Below are 21,767 nucleotides of genomic sequence, written 5' to 3' on the forward strand. Positions count from 1 at the left end.
CTGAGGCAAGGTTTCTTGGCCCTTCTCTGTCGTGATACCCTGCAGAGGTGGAACAAGGATTAAGTGATATATTTATATGGCATCTGGCATAGGGACAGTCAGAGAGTAGAGGGGCAATAAACAGTAATAATGATGACTGGAGGTTGGCTCTTGGAGAGGAGCTGGCTCCCTGCAAAGGAATTAAGGAAAAGCCTCTCTTGTCCCCAGTTTACTAATCCCATAGGCCCCGCCCCGTCCCGCCTGTACCAGCGCCTCATCGCTCATCTCTTCAGCTTTGGACCATTTGGTCCCTTTGCATGCCCTCTCGGGTTTCCTTGCATCAGTTTCAGGTCGCCGCCCTACCCTCACGCCCATCTTTAACCCCGAGTCCCTTCCGGTTTTGGCCCCACCCCTACCCTAGGGCTCCGCCTCCCGCCGATGGGCCCCTGCCTCGCGAAGCAGTTCCGGTTCGGATTCGAGCAGCTGCCGGCACGGATAAGACCGCGGCCGGAGCGGCGCCGCAGCTATGCCTGCGCGCAGCCGCCACCGCCCCAGCCTCCACTCCGGCTCGCTTACCCGGGCTCCGCCCCCACCCCTTAAGGCGTCTCTCTCCCGGGAGGCCCGGAGGGCACCGGACTCCGATAGCTGCTCGGACGCCGACTCGGAGGCGGGTCCGGGGAGCCCGATTCGGAACAGGGAGGTGAGCAGCAGCTGAGGTGAAGGAGAGGGGAGTTCGGGGTGGGCGCGTGCAGCAAGGGTGAGTGGGGGGAGTCGGGGATGGAGGCGGGTGGGGGTGCAATGGACAGAATTCGGAGGGGCCCTGGGAGACGGTTGAGGGACCGTGGAGAGTCCCCTTTAGAACGGAATCTGAGGGAAATGGAGGTTGTTGAGCCGAGGGCCCGAGGCGGGTGACGATGGCCCCAGACTAAGGGGTAAGTAGAGGCCGAGGGGCAAGCGAGAGGGTGTGGAGGCTGAGGGAGATGTGGCCTTGAAGAGGCAGGGGCATGGAGGTTTTGGAAAGCCGGGTGAAAGTGAGGGGAAAATACCGAAGGGTCCCACGGGAATGTAGGACCGGAGGGGGAGATGCTCTGCGATTTGGCAGTGGGAAGAGGGATCGGAGGAGCCGATCCAGGGTCGATGTTCCCACTTGGCGAGAGAGAAGGAACTGGGGTGGGACTGACGAGATTGCTGACCTAAGGGGTTGGTACTAATTAGGGGAAGGATTTAGGTTTGAAGAGGAAGGGGCTCTCAGGTGGCAAGTCGTCTGGTCTTGAAGGCCAGAAAGAGAGAAATGGGGTCAAGACAGAAAAGGAGCCCTTGGGGACTAATTTAGGGCTTTGACATTTTCACAGGTGTCTTTCATAGATTGGAAGATCTCTCGGGTGATATACTTGGATTATGGAGCTTTCTTGTTTGTGGACAGTGAGTCCTTATAAGAATCTGGGATGAGAAGGGTGTTATTTAACCCTGATTTGCCCAAAGGACTAGGAGAAGTAGTGAAAAGGAAGTGATGTTTGGAAAAGATAGTGAAAGGAGTGATTCTGAATATAAAGATAAATCCTTTGAATTTCTTATAACAGTGATAGCATGTTTCTCTTTTTTTGTTTGTATTTTATTTAAATTTTTGTCTTAAATACCTGACAAGTTTAGGCAATCTTAAAAAAAAACCCAGATTTAATACTTTATTAAAAAACTACAGTCAAAACGAGTTTGGACACTTAGATTTTGCAGATACTCAGTACTGATTGATTTCACTCTTGATAGCTTGAGTTGACATATACTGGTCACGGGGTTAAAATATGGTCACTGCAAGTACCTGGGTTAAAATTGTCTGGTTTTATCTACCTAAAAAAGTAGATAAAACTGTGAAATCACCAGACACCAGGAGACTACCAGACCTTCCTCTCTCCCATGACTCCAGAATTGGAGTTCTCTCTTGAAAACTGGAAGGGTACCCTTGACAGATTTGCAGGACTAATACTTTGCAGATATTGTATATATAATATTTTTAGTAGAGTTATGTAGAATAAGAATAGAGGATGCTTGTAGCTGTCAGTTAACAGAACTGGGATAGGTGGGTACACAGATGCCTTTTACTGTATGGAAGACATAGTACCAAAACCATGATTGTGCCAGAAAAATAATGATTACCATATCTATATTTAGTTGCAATAGGTTTTCTTTTGTAATTGTTAAATAGCATGGTTTGGTGAAGTGTTTGACTAGCCACCTCTCATATGTTGTTTTACAACTTTTTGTACAGCTATAGGTTTACAAAGTTGTTGGCATTTCAAAACAAAGTTTTAATTAAGTATTTCTAGTCTAAATGGGTATCTTAATAGTCTAGTCTTTTTTTTTAATGGCTATTTTTTATTTATTTGTACTTAAACAACAAACCAGCCAAACTGGTACTACTATGATGTGGCAAAATACAAAACATCGTTCTCCAAAAATAGAGTGATGAACAAATTAGGGGCTGTAGTAAAATAGATATAAGGGGTGGAGGAAATCAGTAAAGCACCCTTCATCTTAAGGACTGAGATTCTTAACAAGTAAAGCCTTCCCATCCCAGAAAATATGAATAATCCTCATCATACGTCTTTGTACTTTTGTTCCCTGTGCTTGAAGTTAGATTCTAGATCCTAAAAGCATCGAAAATATTATATATTATATCCAAAATGCTATAATCGAGTTATCTATAGCCAGACACGTTTTGTCATGTTGCACAATGCTTGTGAAACCTCTCATTGGACTCATTACCCTTCCCTCAAATTGACACAGAAGATATAGTGAAAAGCAGCTTCCTAAGGGGAAGCGGTACAGAATTCTAAAACTAGAAAAATTCTAGAGAATATACAGTCTCTGCTCAGGTTAAGATTGCATACAATAGCCGTCACAAATAGCCATTACAGATCTTCAGGCTGTATGTTGAGAGGGTAGTTTGGGAATAAATCCGTGTTTTGCTGCTGGGAACTAAAATACTTGACAGTTTGCTGTATTATGTTATAATTTTCCCCAGCAGTTCCCAGGGTGGCCTCCAGATCACAGATAGGAGAATTCTGCTGGAGCTGGATCCTGGGCTGCTCCATGTAGTTGTTGAACTGATTGTTCCAAGGCTGGTTATTCCAGGCTTGGGGGCACCGGGCCTGACTGTTCCAGGGGTGGTTGCTTCAAGACTGACTGTTCCAGCTCTGGTTGGTCCAAGTGGGGTTATTCCAGGTCTGGTTACCCCACATGGGCAGGTTTCCAGGAGAGTTCACCAAAACACCCCTGGTGGTAGGAATAGAAACCCGGGTATTCTGCTGTTGCTGGGCCCTGAGGCATGCCATTGCTATTCCTTGGCCAGTTGTTTTTCTGCCATTTCTTACATTTCATTCTCTGGTTCTGGAACCAGATCTTCACCTGCTTGTAGCTGAGGTTCAAGATGTTGGAAAGTTCTTGCATTTGCTGGAGGCTGAGGTATTTCTGCCTCTGAAATCTCATTGAACACACACAACTGGGTCTGTGAGAACACTGTTCTCATCTTCCGTTTCTTGACCGGGACGTTCTCTTCCTTCTCTGTGCTCTCCTCCGCAGACCGAGGCAGTGGTTTCACTCTGGGGCTTGTGGAAGAATCAGGACTGTCTTGAATAAGCAGATCCATGGAGGAAGGAAGAGGAGAGACAGTGTCTGTGTCTAGGGTGTCAGCAGATGACATTTGCAAGGATGCGTAACTTTCTTCAGGCATGGGTGAAGATTCCCTAGAGTTGGATGCTTTGGGGCCAAGCAGGCTTTGGGGACAAGCTGGATCCACACTCATGTTGTTGAGTTGAAGAAGATGGGAAAAAGCCTAAGAGCTAGATGCTAGATGCTAGGAAAAGTCCAGGCTGAAGAATCTAGGTAGAAGAACTTAGAGAAAGGTGAAGATCTCCAGGTGTGAAAGTATTTATTTAAAAAAAAAGACGGAATGAAAGGAGTCACCTGCGAGATAAGAGCCAACCAGTCCTTGACAGTTTAATCTTAATGAGATGATAATTTACTTATTGCAGCTGGTTACTAAATTAGTTTATGTGTATACACTGTATGTCATATCTTCACATGATCAGTGGACTGATAATTATTTCTTCAAAAGAGAGATGAATTCTTAGCCTTGCTTTTAGCTATTGTTAAAACATTAGCTCCTTTTTCTTTAATACAATTGAGAAAGTATGTATACTATTGTTTATTTATGTTTGTTTACCCTCACTAAACTGAGATTCTCTAGAGATCTTGTCTTCATACTTTGCTCTAAATAAAAGTCTTGGCATGTAAAAATTTGCTGAACTGAAGTATAACTCTATTAAGATTACATCTTAATGTTAATGCAGAATTAAAGAAAAACTTTTAGATGAAGTTGTACAGTTAATCTATTAGCGTGCCTAATAGTTATTTTGTCTTTGATTAGCCTTGACAGTTTTCACAGCCACTTAGTTGTGAATAAAATCATTTTTATGGTAGAGCAGTTTCTCTTAGGCAAGACAGTATGTATTACTCCCAAATAAGCCATTATGACTGCAGTGGCAGAACATGCAGATATATTTAGATAATCATTTTTTATTTCAGTAGCATCTTGGCCATTCTGCAAAGACTCTTCATACTGCACAATTCCTTGTAAGCATTTTTATTTTGTTAATCACTATATCCTCAGTGCTTTTTCAAAACTTTGCCATAGATGATTTAGAGACATTTTCATGACTTTTCTTAGAATTGAAATTTGAATATTGTTTTGGGGAAACTGTTGAATCACAGATGTTCTAATGAATATTATTATTTTGTCTTGTAACAGCGACCATATTAACTAGTTATTCTTTCAAAATTCTTAACCTCTTAGGCCTGATGCAATACTATGGTGTTAATAGTAGGATATATTTAGCATGGCCATTATTCATGACAGTGATTCTTATTTATGTGTTTGTGCTTCTCTTGGCTTTGAGAAATCAGGAGGTTAACTTAGGCACCCTTTGAGAACATTTCAGTGTTTATATGGTGCCTTTTTCATTGTCTGGTAATTTATCATCTGCATATGTGGATGTAGATTTGTGACGTACCTGTACCCTCTCCTCCCATACACATAGCACCATCATCAGTGGATCTTAATCTCCCTGACTTCAGGCTTCTATATTTGAAATGTTTTGTTACTTCACTAAATTCTGCACCCTATTAGTAATAAAATCACCTCACTGCAGAATGTAACCTAATATAAGTGTATCTTGACTTTTGCTTAGGATAGTAGAAACTAGGAAAACGTGGTCATAGTAGTTTCAGCATAGAGTTTCACCATTAAAAAGTGCTTTATGATATGTACCTTAGAAGAATATTGTGGAGGCAGAAACCTATTTTTATATTTGTTTTGATAGTAAGTGTTTTGTATAGCTTTTGAATTGTGGCTGAGACAAGAGAGGTGGTAATATGTCTATTATCTTGACCCTCTTTCTGTTCTCTTAAAGTTCTTGATAGGTAAGAAATTCTAGTAGGGAGTGAGAACCATGAATTTAGGTTCTCCCTGTAAGTTAAACTGTGTTACTGAGTTTCTGGAGATGGCTGCAAGCTGGTTTTAGTGTGGAACTTTGAGACTAAATTAAATTGATGTTAGTTTCATCAATGCAAATTGGTATGAAAGTCAAAGATTCCCAGAATCATACGTTAAATTTTGGAGCAAAATCCATTGTATTTGCACAATATTGTAATGGAGCGTGAAATCTTGAGCAAGTTTTTCATTTTCCATTATGCTGATTTGATTTAGAGGTATAGCATATTTTAAAATAAAGATCTTTACCAGTCTGTCAAACCACTACTAGCCTGCCCGAATATTATTTTAGTGACTAGAATAAGAATTTGAATTTTATATACTTCTTTACTGGTATGCTCTGGCATGCAGCCAGGTTAAGTATTCTTCATCAAATTTACCAGTAAATTTTAGCTGTTGTGTAAAAACTTTGACTATAACTGAGGATGTAACCCACACAGTGTTGTCTATAAGATTCTTATTCATTGACCTGAGATAGTTCTGACTGTGATATAGAATTAGGTGCAACCTAATAGTGGAAGTCTTAATTTAAATGCACGTTGGAATCAGAAAACTTTTGTGTTCTGAGAACTTTTTTAATAACGATAGGTAACAGTATATGGTCTGGGGCTGAAGTGCAGCCAAGAGAGTGATAATGTAACTGAAGAGGCAATTTAATGTATTTCAAATGTGCTACCCCGGATTCTACTGCCCAGGAGTGGGATATAGCAGAAGGGTAAAAAAAAAATCACTGCTAGTACAGAGTGAAGTAAATCAGAAAGAGAAAAACAATTATCATATATCAACGTGTATATGTGGAATCTGGAAAGGTGGCACTGATGAACCTATATGCAGGGCAGCAGTGGAAGCGTAAACATTAGAGAACAGACTTGTGGACACAGTGGGGAAAGGAGAGATGGGAGAGTAGCACTGAGACATAAATATTACCGTATGTAAAATAGATAACCAGTGGGAATATGTTGTATGACGCAGAGAGCTCAAATTGAGTGCTGTGTGCCAGTGTAGGGGGTGAGAGGGGGAAGGAGGTCCATGAGGGGGAGGGCGTATGTACCCCCGTGGCTGATTCATGTTGATGCAGGGCAGAAACCAGCAGGACATTGTAGAGCAATTATCCTCCATTTAAGAATAAATACATTTTAAAAATTTACTGCTAGTGTTTCAAAAATGGTAGTGAGTGGTTCCGGCTCTTTGAAACTGTTTTGTAATTATAGCAGATTCATAGATACTTGGAAATGGTGCTTACTAAGAAACAAGCTATCTTTTGATAACTGTAAAGAGAAAATAATAGTTTTTTGTTTGCTCAATGAAAAGCTTTTAATTTAGGATTAAAAACTTTTAATGGGATTTTTGAAAAGCTGCATAGTCCCAAATATTATAAACTGAGAGCTAAATGACCAAAGTAAATCTTGTCCTCTTACGTTTTGGTTTGCTTTCATAAAAATTGCCGTCTATGGGGTCGCACAGGGTCGGACAGGACTGAAGCGACTTAGCAGCAGCAGCAGCAGCATAAAAGTTACATTTATGCTCTGGTTTATGGATCTGCACACTGGTATAATTTGTCTTTATTATGCATATTAAATAAACTTTATTAGATAAAGTTGGATTTAAGCTTATTTTAGTGTGAGTGCAACTGTAATGTATAATAGCTTTAAGGAGAATAGATTAACATTAACTTCATAAAATTAAAAAAAATCTCTTCCTCATTTTTTGTCTTGATATATGGGTATTATTTCTTAGATTTTATACATCACTTGGAAATGGTAATTTTTTAAAAAATTTGCTGGATTCCAAATCAGGAATAACTTCCTAAAACAGCACGTATATTTATGAACCAAATTTCATCAGTCGTTCTAAATTCCTTTAGGGACATTTAAATGTGTGGTTTTTGAAGACAGTGTATGATATTTAAAGTGGACAGTTATTTCAGGCAGCTGTACTTCAGTATTTGTGCAGACACACGCAGGCATACACACACACAAAATCTAGTGAAACTCCAAGAAAAACCCAACCTTCTTATTTATTTATATATTTATATATTCCATCATGGTTTGTTACAGGATATTGAATATAGTTTCCTATGCTATACAGTAGGACCTTTTTGTTTATCCATTCTATATGTAATTGTCTGCTGTTTCCAAACTCCCAGTCCACTGCTCCCTCCTCTACCTCGGCAACCACAAGTGTGTTCCCTATGTCTGTGACTCTGTTTCTGTTTTGTAGATTAAGTTCATTTGTTTCATATTTTATGTTACATATATAAGTAGTATCATGTGACATTTATCTTTCTGACTTACTTTGGTATAATAATATCTAGGTCTGCCCATGTAACTTCAGATGGCATTGTTTCATTCTGTAAGAAAAATTCGGTATATTTAAAACACTACAATCACCATCTGAACAAAGACTTTGTTTCTGTAAAACACATGACAAGTAAAGGTTTTATTTTGTTGATAATGTCTTCATTATATCTAAAAAACTGCGTAACGATAAATCAGAAGCCATTTAGGTCTCTTGTGTATTTGTGAAATTAAGATCAGGGGAGTGGTGTGTGTCTTTCCACTTATTGGTGCCTGTCACTTTAGGAAATTTCCCCAGTGAATTCCCAAATTGTCATAGTATAGAAGTTCTTTTGGTGTCAGCAATAATCAATTACATCAACCTATGACATACTTTTAAAATATGTTGGTGAGTGGTATGTTCTTGTTGAAATATTTTTGTTTAGTTAAATCTGATATGAAATAAATGTATGAGAAACTCATGTTGACATATAGAATTCTGCATTGGTTAACTGGAATCACTATTGTATTGTTACTTTGTTTTTTAGTTTTTGTTACTTAATTGCCTTATTGTTTCCCTTAAAGATAATTCTACCTTGAGTAAAACCTTAATAAAAATTTTAACCGTTGTTTTCAAATACTCATTTCTTTTGTATTAACAAAAAATTTCAAGATTTTGTATTAACAAAAAGATTTAAAGAGTTAAGAGTGGGTTTGATCATTAGTTGATAGATGACTGATTTTTAATTTTATTAAATTTGATTAAATCCTAATGATTTAATTTCAGGTCTAGGGCAACACCAGCAAACAGCAGAGTTGATGGGGGCAATACCAATTTACATTTACTGAGAATTTCTCTTTGTCACATATTACTACAATTGCATTACTTGTATTAGTCCTTGTATTCTTTACAACAAGCCTGTGGAGTAAAGAACTAGTATTCTCATTTTACATATGAAAATAGTGACTCCCAAAAATGTTAAGTAACTTATGCAAGATTACATGGCTTATAGCTTGTGAATGGTAAATCCACAGTTTGAACCCAGGCAGTTTGATTCCAGAGCCAGTACATTTTTTTTCTTTTCGGGGGAAAAAAAAAGGATCCCACTTACCTGACCAGGGATTGATCCTGGGCCACAGTAATGAAAGCCTGGAGTCCTAACCAGTAGACGACCAGGAAACTCCCAAGAGCCCCTACTCTTAACTACTATGCTTTGTGGTTTTTATATCAGATTCTATGGTGGAATAGCTGTCTGAGATATTTAACTCTCTAGCTCTGGTTTCTTTAGCTGTAAATTAAGAAATTGTACTAGATCTTGCAGGTCACTTCCAATTCTAACATTGTAAGAATTCTTTCATCCTGACTCACAAAACATGATTTTAATATTTCTGATTATTCTTTTTGAAATCTCTTGATCTATTGTAATACAAAGGTTCAGCCATCTTCCAAAGTCACACTGTTAATGGATAATGGAGCTGGGTTTGTAGTCAGATCTTCTCTTATTATCTTGGTCTTTTTGCTGTTTCTTTTATTTAGTATGTGTGTGTATGGTTGCATTAATAATTGAGTTGAATTTATTTTCTAAAATTTCCAAGTCATATCTGTTTGTGTGATATGCTTCAAACAAATGAGAAATGATATTGTTTTTATTCTCTTAAAAGAACTTTCCCCCCCTGATTATCAAGTATTGCAACATGCTTATTGTATAAAATTTAGAAATTTTAGAAGTATTTGATATAGAGAAAGAGTCCACTGAAGGAGTAACTATTGATAGCTTGGTATTTTATTTATTTTTAAATATATACATATACTACAAGTGCTGTGTGCACCTTTTTAGAACACTTTCTCCTTTAAAAGTTTAAAAAATTTTTAATTTTGAAATAATTATAGATTCATAGGAGGCTGTAAACAGTACAGAAGGATCCCGTGTACTTTCAGTGGTCACATCTTGCATAATTATAGCACCATATTAAGACTAGGAAGTTGACATTGACTCAGTGTGTGTATATGTATGTCATTTTATCCTGAGCAGATTTCTGTAACCATTAATCTACTGAAGATATGGAAATATTTCATCACTGTGAAGATTTTCCTTGGGTTAGCTCCCTCAACAAACTCTCTCTAACCTCTGACAGGTAACATTTAACCTCTGTACTGTTTTATACCAGTATAATTTTGTCATTTTGAGGACAAATGAAATCATACAGATTGTGAGGTTTTAAGATTTACTTTTCTCACTCATCATGATGCCCTTGAGACCCCTTCTAGTGTGTGTATCCAAGGTTTTATTGCCATGTTTTCCATAGTATGGATGCATCACAGTTTAACTATTCTTATATTGTAGTGTATTTTGTTTTTATGTGTCTCAGCAATTACAAGTAATGAAGCTAGGGACACTTGTGTATAGGTTTTTTTGTGGACATAAGTTTTCATTTGTCTGGGATAAGTGCCCAGGAGTACAATTGCTAGGTCATATGATAAATTTATGTTCAGCTCTTTAAGAAATTGCCTAACTATTTTCCAGCATGGCTATATAATTTTACTTTGTCACCAGCATGACGTAAGAGATCCAGTTTCTCTGTATTCCTACCAGAATTTCCTTTCATCAAAATTTATTTTAGCTATTCTAGTAGGTGTATATTGATATCTTATCATAGTCTTAATTTTCATTTCCCCAGTAGCTAGTGATGCTGAACATCCTTTCATGTGCTTATCTGCCATTCATATATCCTCTTTAATAACATGCCTTTTCATGTCTTTTGCTCGTTTTTGTTTCTTTTCATCCTAACTTCAACCCTCATAATCATTTTACACTCTTCTGACAAGTATTCGTTCTAAAGCACACTCTGATTATATCATCCTCTTTTTCAACAATCTCTAGTGGTTCTCCATTATCTGTAGAATATTCTCAATATGACCAGTTTCCATTATCTGGCCCTAGTATTTATTTTCAACTTACTATACTACTGCTCCCTGTGCCCTAAGAATGCTCACAGTTCTCAACTGTTTTCTGTCTTAATCCCTCTGCTCCTGTAGTCTTCCCTGCTGGTGTACTTTTCTCCATCTCTACCCAGTTTTTAAAGTCTCAGCTCAAATGTTACTTCCAAGAACTCTTCTATAATCTCACCAACAGGAAATAACCTCTTTCCAATTCTCTTTTTTATTTTTAGCAAGTTACAAAAGTAACCACTTTATTAGCATTCTTCAGAGGGTTAAATGAGACAATAGATATAAAGAACTAGCAGCTGTAATTCCTTTTATCTTTTCAAGAAATGACTTTCTTCAATACCCACCTGTAAAATCTTTGAGGGTAGGATCTGCTTCAGATCTATCTAGGTAAATGCCACATTGCCTAGTATGCCTTCAGATAATATATGCACAGTGAATATCCAGTTGATGAACAAATGTAACAGGAGGACATCTTAAGACTGTGTCCCCAGTGCTGTCCTATCTGACATCTCGTACAGCAGGCAGTAAATGTTTGTGAATAAACAGTGCAAAATTTGTGATTCAGAAAGCCTTCATTGTTAGGCAGTCTCATTACTGTAGTCGTTTTTTTAAGTTTTTTTTTTTTTTTAATGTGGGCCATTTTTTAAGTCTTTATTGATTTTTTTACAAAATCACTTCTGTTTCTGTTTTGGTTTTTTGGCCATGAGGCCTGTGGGATCTTAGCTCACTGACCAGGTATAGAACCTGCATCCCCTGAGTTGTTGGAAGGCAGAGTATTAACCACTGGACTGCCCAGGAAGTGCCTCATTAATGTAATCTTTGACGTAACTGAAGACCTTTGATAAATTCTTCTGCTGATAACTAGAAAATATTCAATATTTATAAGCATCAAGCTCTACAGAAGTACATGCACTCATGCTCATGTGAGATGGTGTGGTGTAATGAATAAGCAGACGGACTTTGAAATCAGATTGTCTAGGTTGGAGTCTTGTTTGTACTGGTTGCTAGTACAAGTTTCTCTGTTTCAGTTATCTGTAAAATGAGAAAGATAATATCTATCTATATGGTTGTTGAGAGGGTTATTTGAGCATACTATATTAGTAAAATATTTAGAACATGCTGGCACTTTGTAACTGCCTTAAATGTTAGCTGATCTATTTAACAGGTATGTTACTACTTCCAGAAAATGCACTGAACAGAGTTTAGAATTAAAGGGAGTGAGTTAGGGTATGTAGTTGACCCTTGAGCAACAAGGGTTTGAATTGTACAGGGACACTTATTTGTGGATTTTTTTCAGTAGTAAATAACTGCAGTACTACACGATCTGCAGTGGGTCAAATCCCTGGATGCAGAACCGTGGGTATGAAGGAACTGCCCATTTGGAGGGCTAGCTAGAGGTTATGTGCAGATTTTTGACAGAGCGGAAGGTGGGCATGTTATTTTTAAGGATTAACACTACAGATGTCAAATATCTAGTACCTGAATATCTTGCCCACCATATCCCTGGACCACTGGTTGGATGCCTCATTGTGCTCATCATGCTGTGCTGCGTTTAGTCACTCAGTCATGTCCAACTCTTTGCAGCCCCATGGACTGCATTACAGCCCGCCAGGCTCCTCTGTCCAGGGGGATTCTCTAGGCAAGAATACTGGAGTGGGTTGCCATGTCTTCCTCCAGGGGTTCTTCCCAATCCAGGGATTGAACCCAGGTCTCCCACATTGCAGGCGGATTCTTTATCGGCTCAGCTACCAGGGAAGCTCGTGTGTATGTTTATATTTTATTCAGTTGTGTCACCTAGGTTATAAGAGAGACAACAACTCAACATCAAATCAGCCAGTGTATAATAGGTCAAATAAGATGTGTGCACAGTCACCTCGAAGATTAGTTATCCAAGCCAGAAGTAGAAGAAAGGCAGAATCAGACTGAGCGATGTAACGCAGTACTTTGAAACTCTTGGTACGTATCAGAATCACTTGGAGAACTTTTAAAAATGTAGAGGTGTAAAGCTCATCTATCCTGAGAGATTTCAACTCAATTGTCCTGTAGTGGGGCATGGGGACTGTTGGTACAGACATGTTTTTAAAATTTAGATTATTCTCATATATAGCCAGGGTTGAAAGCCATCATGTATATAGTTTACTTAGAGCATAGGCAGAGGAGGAGTCAGAGAGAATTGGCTTTTTATATCCTGCACTGTGTAGAAGAGAGACAAACAAACTGGGAGATAGAAACAGCCTTTTCTACATAGGTATCTGTGTGGCACAGATGGTACTTTAGGTCTCATAAGAGTCTGGGTTAAATTTTGCTTAATAGCGTCTGTTTTTCCTTGTTCTGATTACTTACTCTACAAGTAACATTCTGCTTACTAAATCAGTCTTCTAGATATATCCAAATTATAAGGTTTTAAAAAAAAAATTATAAGGTTTTGTCTGAGACAAGGTGTTTGAGCATTCGCTCTAGACACTTGTCTAGTGTCGGCATTCTGGTGATTTTGCTGTTAGTCTCCCTTGGTTTTGATGAACTTTAGAGGTACTGACAAGGTCAGATTTTGAAGCTTCAAGACTGAATACCAGATCCTGGTTCCTTGTGAATTTACCAAGTTAGTGACCAGGGGTTGTCTCTTGGGAATTAGACATTCTAAATTTCTTGATTTAAAACTATTCTGAAGTCATGAAGAATTTGTAATAAAATTTTGTAATTAAAATAGGCATAGATAAAACGAAAATTTTAAATCTTTTTAAGAGTATATACTTTTAACAATGAAATAACCAATCTAAAGGCAGGATTTTGTTTTATTTTTTTAAATGATCTTGTTCAAAAAGGCTTTGGGAATTGAGTTCAGTTATTTTGATTACTGCTACTTTTTTGCACATTCATTTAATAATGCTTATTGAGGACCTATTAGGCACTAATCACACAGACCTTAGTAGTGTTCTTAGTAATTCATGCTATCTTCTGTAAAAATAAAACAAAAAGTACCTAACAAAAACCCACTAAACTTTCTTGCTGTCCTAGGTATTAGATATTTAGTTTGTTTACTAAATAGATTCTTATTTTCCTTTTTCTCCCCCTTTCTTTAATTTTTACTGTGGTATTTGTGTATTTTCTTATTCTTGATATTGTTGAACCTAACTAATAGATGAAATGGCCAGATCTGAATATTTGCTTTATTTACACTTTTTTTTTGCTTTATGTACATTTTTATTTTTTATTTTTTTATTTTTTTGGCGTTAACGAGACTTTACTGAAAACAGAACACCGGGCGAACCAAGGATTACAAACAGGAATGTGGACTCGTAGCAAAACAAAACATATGTACATTTTTAATGGGACATTTTATTACTAAGTCCTTTTCTACTGACACAGTGTTCTTGGTTGAGGAAAAGATCATTGAATAGCCTATTGTAATAAAACATGTCATTCATCCCAAATATAATGGTATATAAATTTAATAAGAAGAACAGATAAAACCATATCCTTCTTAATTAATTTACCAGGAAATTCAAGGAAACAGCATAAAGTTATTTGCCTTTCCTAGAATTTTACCAGATTGTGGAACTTATGAGTTAGTTTGAAGCCTTTAACTTTGGGTACTTTACTTGCTTTGAAAGATGACAACTTGAAACACTGAAGGGGTAAAATGGTTATATTCAGTCAGGGTTCAGTTACAAGAGACAAACTACTCTAGCCTGTGGACTGGGCTGCTAAGAATGACTTCTGTTTTGTCTGTGCCAGATCGTAATTGCGAAATGTAGGATCTTTTAGTTGTGGCATGCAAGCTCTTTAGTTGTTGCTTGTGGGATCTAGTTCCCTGACCTGGGATCGAACCTGGACTGCTACATTGGGAGCGTAGAGTCTTAGTCACTGGACCACCAGGGAAGTCCAGGAATGACTTCTAGAACAAAATTTGAACAAGCCTGCTAGAGAAGTGCTACCTTTGCCACAGTTAGCAAAGGTAAATATTAGGGTATCAGAAGGCCAGTATGGAACTGTTAGTTTAAGAACACACCATTTGAACAACAGCCATAACAGACCAATTCAAAAATGAGCAAGAGTCTTGAATAGACATTTCTCTAAAGAATATATACAAATGCCCAGAAAGCAGATAAAAAGATGCATAACATCACTAGTCATTAATGGGAATCAAATCAAAACTACAGTGAGATACCACTTCATACCCATTAGCAGGACCATTATTAAAACATTATTAAAACCAAAAATCAAAAAAAAAGCAAGTGTTAGTAAGGGATGTGGAAAATTAAAACACTTCTGTGTTGCTCTTGAGAATGTAAAATGATGCAACTGCTTTGAAAATGGTATGATGATTCCTGAAAAAATTAAACAATCAAATGACCCAGCAGTTCCATGTCTGGATATATACTCAAAAGAAGTGAAAGCAAAACTTGAACAGATATTTGTATATACCCATGTCCATAGCAGCATTATTCACAATAGCCAAGAGCTAAAAGCAACCCAAGTGTCCACTGATGGATGAATGAATAAACAAAACATTGTATATACATACAATGGAATATTATTTAGCCTTAAAAATAAGAAAGTTTCTGACATATGCTAAAACATGGTGAACCTTAAAGATATTATGCAAAGGAGAATAAGGCAGACATGAAAGAACAAACATGGTAGGATTCCACTGGTTGTGTTTCAGTTCAGTGCAGTTCAGTTGCTTAGTCATGTCCGACTCTTTGCAACCCCATGAACTGTAGCACGTCAGGCTTCCCTGTCCATCCACCAACTCCTGGAGCTTGCTCAAACTCAGTGTCCATCGAGTTGGTGATGCCATCCAACCATCTTATCCTCTGTTGTCCCCTTCTCCTCCCGCCTTCAAACTTTCCCAGCATCAGGGTCTTTTCCAATAAGTCAGTTCTTCGCATCAGGTGGCCAAAGTATTGGAGCTTCAGCTTCAGCATCCATCCTTCCAAGAAATGTTCAGGACTAATTTCCTTTAGAATGGATTGGTTTGACCTCCTTTCAGTCCAAGGGACTCTCAAGAGTCTTCTCCTAACACCACAGTTCAAAAGCATCAATTCTTCAGTGCTCAGCTTTCTTTACAGTCTAATTTTCACATCCATACACGACTACTGGAAAAACCATAGCTTTGACTAGATGGACCTTTGTTGGTAAAGTAATGTCTCTGCTTTTTAATATGCTGTCCAGGTTTATTGTACCTTTTCTTTCAAGGAGCAAGAGTCTTTTAATTTCAAGGCTACAGTCACCATCTGCAGTGGTTTTGGAGCCCCCAAAAATAAAGTCTGTCACTGTTTCCATTGTTTCCCCATCTATTTGCCATGAAGCGATGGGCCTGGATGTCATGATCTTAGTTTTCTGAGTGTTGATCTTTAAGCCAACTTTTTCGCTCTCCTCTTTCACTTTCATCAAGAGGCTCTTTAGTCCTTCACTTTCTGCCATAAGGGTGATGTCATCTGCATATCTGAGGTTATTGATATTTCTTCCAGCAATCTTGATTCCAGCTTGCACTTCATCCAGCCCGACATTTCACATGATGTACTCTGCATGGAAGTTGCATAAGCAGGGTGACAATATACAGCCTGATGTACTCCTTCCCCAATTTGGAACCAGTCCGTTGTTCCATGTCCGGTTCTAACTGTTACTTCTTGACCTGCATACAGGTTTCTCAGGAGGCAGATAAGGTCGTCTGGTATTCCCATCTCTTTAGGAACTTTCTTAAAATTTAAGAATTTTAAGTTTGTTTTGATCCATACAGTTAAAGGCTTTGACATAGTCAATAAAACAGAAGTAGACGTTTTTCTCGATACTGGTTGTGTCTAGAATAATAGAGACAGAAAGTAGAATGGTGTTTGACAGGAGCATGCAGAAGGAAACAATGGGGAATGTTTGTTTGGCATGATGGAAAAGTTTTAAAAATAAATGATGGTTAATGATTGAACAACAATGTAAATGTACTTAATTCCACTGAAGAAGTGAAGTGCTGTGCACTTAAAAATGATTGAAATAATAAAATTTCAGGTATGTATAGTTTAACACACACAGAAGAAACATATCATCATATATGTGATGAAGGCATTAGAAAGCCAGTATTGCTACTCTATAGCTGCAGCTGCTTCCTGACAAAAAGTGAGTGATTGGAAACTGGAGAATTACATACACACTCACACACAACCAATATTTACATAATCTTTCTTGTGGATACCAAACTTTAGAAAAATTTGACCCCTACTTCATTTTCTGCTTTTGATGCCGTGCAGGGGGCCCTGTGGGGTTCCTGGGCACAAAGCCCTTTTGTGTCCCGCATTTCTTTGATTATAGGAAACAGCTTTCATTCATCCTCCATCACCTTCCCTGAGTCCCAGTGGGCAGATTCAAGCAGTTATTAATTAGGAAAGGGATGGGAGACCAGGGAGAAACAAACAGTCCAGAGCAGCCTTGGGGCAAGGTCCTGTTTCCCTATCAAAGGATACACACAACATCAATTTGAGCTATTTTGCAGATACTGAAACCCCCTCCAGGTGGGAGAAGTTAATGATTAACAATGATATGCTGTCCACAAGCATGTAGACCCCAGACCAGTTGGACCTGAAGGTTGATGTTGCTGACTCCTACTTACCTCACCATCAACCTATCAGAAGAATGTCTAGGAGCCGATCACACCCTCTTGGACAATTACTGTAAAACTTCTCACTGTCTTCCCCAGGTTGGGACACATGGTTTTGAGGGCATTAACCTGCTGTTTCCCATTTTGCCTGGCAAAGCAATAAAGCTGTTCTTTTCTACTTCAGCCAAAACTTTCTCTGAGATTTGATTCAACACTGGTGTACAGAAAAGCTCAGCTTTCAACATCACTTTTCCACATCTCATGTCAGAGGATGTAGTTGGCTAAACTTAATTCCCATTTAGAACCTTAGTGGCAAGGGATCCTGCAGAATAATTTTTAGTTTTTTAGCCTCTGTAGTACAAAAAACAACTGGAAGGAGATTGGAAAGGACGCTGAGTGCCAATTCATCGTATTTGTCACAGACACTGAGTCAGTGGTGATTCACGGGTGGTAATACTCCTTGTCTCAAGTCATCACTTCCAGTAGTGGCCAGATTGTCCTGTAGCTCGTCAGTCAGAGATGGGGTAGGGCAAAATAAATAACTTTAGTGAGGCAGAATAGGGAAAGAGTTTGTTGATAGACATTGTCTCTTTTTGCAGTTCTAGACTGATTGTGCTTGATTTGTTACACCTAATACACAATATTGACAGTTTTAATACAGTATTAATAACTGAGTTATTTAAAATATTATTGTGAAGATAATAATTTAGTGCTTATCACTCCAGTGGAATGCATATCACTCATTGATTAATGAATAGCTATGCTTCTGTTAAGAAATACCAGATTTTGGGAGGACTTCCCTGGTGGTTCAGTGGTTAAAACTTTGCCTTCCAATGCACTGGGTGCAGGTTTGATCTTAGGTTGGGAAGCTAAGATCCCACATGCCTCACGGCCAAAAAGCAAAAACGTAAGCAATATTGTAACAAAGTTAATTAAGACTTAAAAAAAAAAAGAAATACCAGATTTAAAGTTCTTGTGTTTATGAAAGCTATTTTCATTGTGTTAAGTATGGAGATAAGATCATAGGAAATAATGAACTCTTACTGTCAAGCTGTTGAAATCTCTAATCAATGTGAACTAAATATGGAGAGAAATATAAATTTGCTAGTAAATGAACGAGTTGATATGCTGAAAATTGAATTTTTGAATAGGTTTCAAAAATTTGTCAGAGTCCATCCAAAAGATAAGGTATCTTTATAGAACAGCCAGATACTTTATGTACAGATGAGTTGGAACTAAGTTTGAGTAATGCCTGTTGTTGGTACGATTCTGCATGAGTGAACTGTGTTCTCAGTGCTTTGTATTGACCTTTGATAACTAATTTCTTAATTGCTCATAATTTCAAAGTAAGCTTATTTTAAATTGTGTCTCAAGTTGAGATCTTTCCTCTATGTACCAATTAACATTTTGGACAGATACCATGCTTTGCATGCAGTGCTTTTTGATGTGGATCAGACTTTAATGACTACCTAGGAGTTAGTGTCCAAATAACATGTCAGAATTTTTTGATTCTGTTATTCTACTTCTAGAAATCTAACTGAAGACACTGCAATACTATTTGTAATAGTAAAAAAGTTGTGAACAGTTGTCAACATTGGGAAATCAGCAGATTATTGTATAGCCATACAATGGAATGTCCTTTTCAAAGGATACTTTGATGACATTAGACAGGACTCGTGCAACAATGTTAAGTAAAAATGTATTACATGTGACATGATTTCTCTGTAGAAATTTTCTCTATAGAAAATACTATGTGTGAAAGATAAATTTAAAAATTACAAGCAGTAGTTCTTGGGGCAGGGGTAATTTTGAAATTATAATTTCAGTGTTCTTCAACAGATGCATTGTTCTTCTATATATTTTTCTGTCTTTATTATAGAAGTATATACTTTAGCAGATCAAAACAATGCAGAAATCTGTAGACTAAAAACCATAAAATTATGTCTGTAAGTCACTTAACTAGGCAAATGAAGTTCAGCTTATCAACTTGTTCTCTTATGGATTTTGTTTTTGTTGTCATAGCTAAGAAATATTTTCTTAACCTAAGTTCAGAAAGATTTTCTCCTCTATTTTCTTTTAGAAGTTTTCTAGTTTTAGATTTTACCTTAGATCTATAATCCATTGAAGTTAGTTTTTATGTGGTGAGAAGTATGGATTAATGTTTTTGCTTGTGGATATTCATTTGATCTAATAGCATTTGATGAAAAGACTGTTCTTTCTCCACTGAATTGCCTGTGCTTAACTGTAGAAAATTATATATCCATGTATATATAGGTCTTTTTCTCAATTCTCTGTTCTATTCCATTGATTTATTTTTATGCCAGTACTCAGTTTAGTTCAGTGGCTCACTTGTGTCTGACTCTGCGACCCTATAGACTGCAGCTCGCCAGGCTTCCCTGTTTATAACCAAATCCTGGAGTTTACTCATGTCCATTGAGTCGGTGATGCCATCCAACCATCTCATCCTCTGTCATCCCCTTCTCCTCCTGCCTTCAATCTTTCCTAGCATCAGGGACTTTTCCAATGAGTCAGTCTTGTAATTAGTTATCTAATCTTATTCTTTTTCAAGCTTGTTTTGGTTATTCTGCGTCCTTTGCATTTCCATATCAGTTTTTGAAATAAGTTTATCAATATCTACAAAGAAACCTGTTGGGATTTTGATTGGGATTGCATGGAATTTATAGACCAAATCTGGTAAGAATTGATGCATGTCAATGAAAATCAGTTGATCTAAGATAGAAATGGAAAATTTTATTTGAGCCAAACTGGAGACTATAACCCAAGAACAGCATGTCAGAAAGCTTTCAGAGCCGTTTTACCAATTAGAAGTGGAGGCATAGTTATGTAAGTTTTGTGGGCTTTTTTTTTTGAGACAGAGGGCTGTACATTAAGTGACACATTATTGACAGTTTAATACTCCAGATCTGAAAGTCTTGTGGCCCCTTAACAAGATCAAGAAGGAATGTTATCTTTTAAGGAGTTGTCTTATTGGTGGTAGAAGAATGTTGCATTTTATGGCTAAGCAACTGTTTCTGCCAGTGGGGGAGGTTTGGTTGGTGCATAATGCAGATATGCAGTTATTGGTGGTAAAGGGAGAAGAGGCCAAAGGGCAGAGAAAAAATTTTTTTTATTTTTATGTTTAAATTTTTCTTGTCTTGCCATAAAATGTGAATGTTTTCGTATATAAAATATGAATCCTTTAAAAATATTATTGAATTTGATTTGCTAAGGTATGTTTCAGGTTTTTCCTTCTATGTTCTTAAGGCCTGACAGGCTGTAGTTTTACTTTTTTGTAATGTCATGTCTGGTTTTGGTATCAGGATCATACTGGCCTCATGGAATGAATTCAGAAATATTCCCTGCTTTTCTGGAAGACTTTTATTTTAGTGGTCCATTTCTCCCAACTTCTGTGCTATTGTTGACGTATATTTTACTTATGTATTTACCCATGTATCTACCATTTCTGATACTCTTCCATGCTTTGTGTAGATTCTTATTTTCCTATGATGGCATTTTCGTCCTGTGTGAAGGACTTCCTTTTCATATTTCTGGTGGTTCAGGTCTGCTGGAGATGAAATTGTTTAGCTTTTGTGTGTCTGAAAATATTTATTTTCCTTTGTTTTTTAACAACATTTTACTGATTACAGAATTACAGGTTGATTCCCCACCCCCCCCACCCCCCCCCACCCCCGCCTTTGGTGTTTTAAAGACATTATTTCACTATCTTCTAACTTCCATTGTTTCCTGTGAGGAATCTGCTATCATTATCTTTGTTCCTGTGTATGTCATGTATATATCTTCTCTTTTTATTTCTAAGATTTTCTCATTATCACTGATTTTGAGTAATTTGATTATGTTATGGTGTGGTATAGTTTTTTGTGTGGTTCTAATGTTTGGAGTTTATTGAGCTTTTTGGATGTGAGTTTATAGTTTTCACCAAATTTTGAAAAATGTTGGCCATTGGTACTTCAAAATGTTTTTTCCTGTCCTCACCTGTCTCCTCCTTTCAGGACTACATAAATGCATCTATTAGATGGTTTGAAGTTGTCCCACATCTCACTGATGCTCTTTTCATTTTGTTTCTTTTTCTTTTTTTTAATCATGGTAAAATATACATAGAAAACTTATATTTTAATCATTTTGAAGTCCATAATTCAGTGGCATTAAGTACATTTACATTGTTGTGCACCCATTACCACCATCCATCTCCAGAACTTTTTCATCATTCCAAATGAAAACTCTGTGTCCATTAAACAGTAATCCCTTTGTCTCCTGTTGCTCAGTCCCCGGAAACTACTATCTGCTTTCTGTCTCTATGAATTTGTTCTGGTACGTCATCTAAAGTGAATCACACAACATTTGTCCTTTTGTGTCTGACTTATTTCATTTAGCACAAGGTCTTCAAGATTCCTTTTAAAGACTGAA

General features: G+C 37.5%; 1 protein-coding gene and 1 pseudogene across 4 annotated transcripts in view; one reads left to right on the plus strand and one right to left on the minus strand.

Moving 5' to 3' along the window:
* The first annotated feature begins 456 nt into the window (after positions 1-456).
* The window catches only part of SAMD8 (sterile alpha motif domain containing 8), a 50,527-nt gene continuing 29,216 nt past the window's right edge, over positions 457-21,767 (plus strand). For 3 of the 4 annotated variants that reach the window (XM_065922678.1, XM_065922679.1, XM_065922681.1), the window contains exon 1: positions 457-679. In XM_065922678.1, coding sequence (XP_065778750.1) covers positions 506-679 — 174 coding nt within the window. In that variant the 5' untranslated portion in view covers positions 457-505. Of the gene's footprint in view, positions 680-1,331; positions 1,402-21,767 lie in introns of all 4 variants that reach the window. The other variant, XM_065922682.1, reaches the window with a different exon arrangement.
* On the minus strand, positions 2,886-3,862 carry LOC136158122 (homeobox protein NANOG pseudogene; annotated as a pseudogene).

The sequence above is a fragment of the Muntiacus reevesi genome, chromosome 2 (assembly GCF_963930625.1).
Source record: "Muntiacus reevesi chromosome 2, mMunRee1.1, whole genome shotgun sequence".
Taxonomy (NCBI): domain Eukaryota; kingdom Metazoa; phylum Chordata; class Mammalia; order Artiodactyla; family Cervidae; genus Muntiacus; species Muntiacus reevesi.